At 36.7% G+C, this 3,911-nt stretch overlaps 1 protein-coding gene across 1 annotated transcript; it reads left to right on the forward strand.

The window, feature by feature from the left end:
- The first annotated feature begins 1,795 nt into the window (after positions 1-1,795).
- LOC119641676 lies at positions 1,796-3,133 on the forward strand. The gene is made up of 2 exons (XM_038040458.1): positions 1,796-2,184; positions 2,259-3,133. The coding sequence occupies exons 1-2, from the start codon at positions 1,967-1,969 to the stop codon at positions 2,362-2,364; spliced, it is 324 nt and encodes a 107-aa protein (XP_037896386.1). The 5' UTR covers positions 1,796-1,966; the 3' UTR covers positions 2,365-3,133.
- Positions 3,134-3,911: the final 778 nt, after the last annotated feature.

Raw genomic sequence — 3,911 nt, forward strand, 5'->3', positions numbered from 1 at the left:
AAGCAGAGCTAATAAATCACAAGACGAAAAAGTCTGTTTATCTTTTTCTGGGAGACTCGAGTGTGTAACGCTAAGTTCGTGCGCTACGCTCCGACATGTGTTTTAGTTGAGTTGATTTATTTAGATGAGTTTGAGTAAATATATATTTAAATAGTGCACAGCAGAACTGCCAATAGCGAAGTCACAATAAGGGAAATCCGAAAACAGGTTTGCAATTTCATGATTATCATAGAAATCATTGCCATTTTACAACTTCACTGAAGGAACCGAAGAGACTTTTAAGGTTAAGTTAACTTAAACAAATATTTGAGATTAATTCGAATTGTTACTTGTATCTTTTATGTATATCTGCAATAGCATTGGTGATTCTATACTTAAAACTATGCCTAGCCATATAATATAAGAATCATACGCAGACACACTCTTCAAATACTGTTTCAAAAGTTTATTTTCTTTCTTCTTATAGTATTTAAGAACTTGAAAAAATTCCAAAAAAATGGAATATTATTTTATCGAAGTCGCATGGAGTATCCTCAGCAGCTTGCCAGAAGTCCTTACAAAAAAATTTATTTTTCTTGGATCACACAATTACAGAAAAGGTGTGCGTAATATAGCCTCAACCTAATGTTCTATTGATTGTGGCACTTACTTGCTCGCTTTGCGTATTCAATCCATTCTGTTACAACGTTTGACCTAAGCAGGTGAGACTTCCTTATTCATCCAACCGGATTTTCTTTAATTTGACATCACAAAAGAATACGCTTAATTCACTCGACTTCTTTATCGCATTTTCCGGGTTATTGTAACTTATCACAACTTACAATTGAATTCAAGTGATTTTTAAATCTTCATTAGCCATTCTTACTATTATAATCTCCATACACTCATCACTTATTGTTGTGTGTGTGTTCATATTTCTATTAAACATTTCTGTTTTATATCTCATCAATCCGAGCATAGGTCTGCTCTTGTCAATGACCAAAAAGAGAGCGGAATGACCAATGCAAATTCCATTTCGTAAGTCATGTAGGTGGCTTCTCTCCTCCTGGTGCGTGTGTGTATTGGTGTTTGCATTTATCATCTTATTTTTGCCGGTATTATTAATTTAAGTGCCTATGGGTCGCTGTCTGGTTTGTGCTAAAAATGTAACTGTTCGTCATAATGGCACAAATTGTGCTCTTTGCGAGTGCACATTTCATTTACCTGTCCTCGTGTTTGGAAGGAGCTATTCACTGTTTACGCTAAAAACAGAATTTTTTGGTACACATGGACTAGCTGCAATAAGGAGTTGATTGGAAGTAGCACTTTCGTGCAAATTAAAAATGGTTTGGCTCATGGAAACTAAGTTTAATGCAGAGTTGGAAAATAGTCGGATAAATTTAGGGACTTAGCGCCAAAACAACATACTCATGGGCGACTTGAATTGCAAATTATTTAATCTTGCGAAATCCGCCTTGACTTTTACATTCTGTCACCGTTGAAATATGCGGATTGTTCACAACTCCCTCCCATGATACATATCATAACGTAATGTGAGGCTCTACTCTCTTGCTTTACTATTTTTTAATAGCGAATAAGGAGCTTTCAGGTTCTGGGTAATTCCAATTGGCTGGAACCTCTTACCATGCCTTCATACACGTGGCTCTTAATATTGCAAAAAGTTGGCAAGTGCTCTGAATGTTATGATTATAATAGAGTAAATACTCGGGTACTGATATCCAGAATTCCGCATGGGACTTAAGTGGTATCTATAATATTTCGGATTTAGATGATCAGGTCAATAATTTAAATGGCAACCTGAACCTAATTCATAAGGTTACACCCCAAGTTACATACGTGGCGGTCAAGTGTGAGTATTGGTTTATTTGTAGTGAAATAAAATTTTATCTTTCTCTAAGTAATCTAGCAAGGCGTATTTACGTGACAGGAATGATTATAATTGCAGCAACTATTGTATACAAAGGAAATGCAAAGACAGAAATTAATAATGCAGGAGGAACAATTTTGGCATGTACTTTGGATTCATAATCTCGTGCGGGACTTCGCATTCGCTACTGACGTAGTGGAGTTCTACCTATCGGATCGTTTACAGTTTATATCTGTGGATGCTATCAAGTCTAACCCATTAAGGGTACGCAGTGGTGTGCCTCATGGCTCAATTAATGGCCCTTTGCTCCTCTGCGGGTATATGAATACGATATCTATAATATGTTTAACCTAGCTATGTCTAAGCCTATGCATTTGCTGATGATTTGTAGGTTTTATTTGAAGGGAGTGTTGATAATTTGGAAAGATACCAAGCTGAGATTGACTATCATTTGGACTGTAGCTCCCGTTAGAAGGATTTGGATGAGCTTGAGATGAATTGGGCTGAAACATATGCGGTAATATGTCGGCTCCCGAATATGCATCTAAATCTTGCACTAGATTATCTACTTAATTAGAATTGTGGAGAAAACGTGAGTGTTATTTCTTCTACTAATATAGTTACCGTCTTGTTTCTTTTTCTTCTCTTCAATTTTCTTTCCTTTTCCACTAAATTGTTTGAGAATATTTTGGATTGTTGCACTTTGTTATTACACCTATGGTAGATATTGCAATTTATTATAATAGTAGTCATTAATGACTTGAAGTTTACATGCTCAGGTAAAGTAAAAGGTGGACAATCGTCAACAAGTATTACCGAAAAATTTGGAAAACGCCGATTCTGCCATTACAAGTTGAAATTTGGTTAGTAAATAAGTAAATAAAATAAATAAACCACCGTGAACCAGTGCTCCGGAAACATTGAAGTTATGTAGAAAGAATGAAAACTCAGTATCAAGTTAGGAAAGCAAAACGTATTTTAGAACCCAGGCCTCTAACATCTTGATAAATGAAAGATAATCGGCGTAAGAATATGATAAATTTTTTGCTGCTTGACTTATTCAACATAGTCTGAAGATTAGCTGTGAGTACCAGAATTTTAAAAGGCTATATTTGTCTAAGGTGAGCTGCTGACAATTTGAATATGCTCACCCGGTTTAGGTTAACCGATAAAACTTCTTACGCCAAACGTTTCATAATGCTCTCACGCGAAGCGTCCGGTGCTAGCCTAGAGATAAATATAGCCTTACCAGGTAGACAAGTCGTTAAAGTAGCAATATTTATAACGCCATTATCCGAAGCCATAAGTGAAAAATTTTTCATAAAATTGAATGGGCCAGAACTACAGAAGAAGAGATAAGAGGCGATTAAACTTTTTTATTTTGCTCTGCGCATCCCCGTAACTTATACGCGCTAAGTTACAACGCTCGCTAATGTTAGCTTTCGTCATGGCAATTTGAGAAATTATTACGCTGATATTAATAATAGGTATTCCAAGATCTTGATTTTTCCCCACCGAGTTGATATGTAAAGCCTTTTACTAACCGACAAGGGAAGATCACGTAGTCCCAACGGAGGATTTGATGACGTAAGGTCGTCTAACTCATATTAGGAAGATTAGAAGGTTGAGGCCGATCCAATGTCCCCGGAGGGGAGTGGCCACACGCGGCCTGTCTCATTTCGAGGACAATCCCAGAAGTCCAACTAACTAAAATCATCAAACCAGGCTTTATACTTCTGAAAGTTTATAACCAAAAATATTAGCTCTTTGCTAACCTCAAACAAGTCTCTTTTTTTGCCAACAGTCGGGACATGACAACCGTAGATTTTCCGAGAAATTCCCAGCAGCATCCGTAGGTCTACCTGTGATCACAGCACATTTAAGGTGAGCGAGGCGGTCACATAACCAATCTTGGCTCCAAAAGGCGCAACCAAGTACGCAATGTAATATATAATCTTTATTATATAAATGTATCAAAAATATGCATTCATCTCCCGTTGTACGTCTCCTGAATAGTTTTATACAATTTTTATAGGCGTGGCAT

The sequence above is a fragment of the Glossina fuscipes genome, unplaced genomic scaffold (genome assembly GCF_014805625.2).
Source record: "Glossina fuscipes isolate IAEA_lab_2018 unplaced genomic scaffold, Yale_Gfus_2 171, whole genome shotgun sequence".
Taxonomy (NCBI): domain Eukaryota; kingdom Metazoa; phylum Arthropoda; class Insecta; order Diptera; family Glossinidae; genus Glossina; species Glossina fuscipes.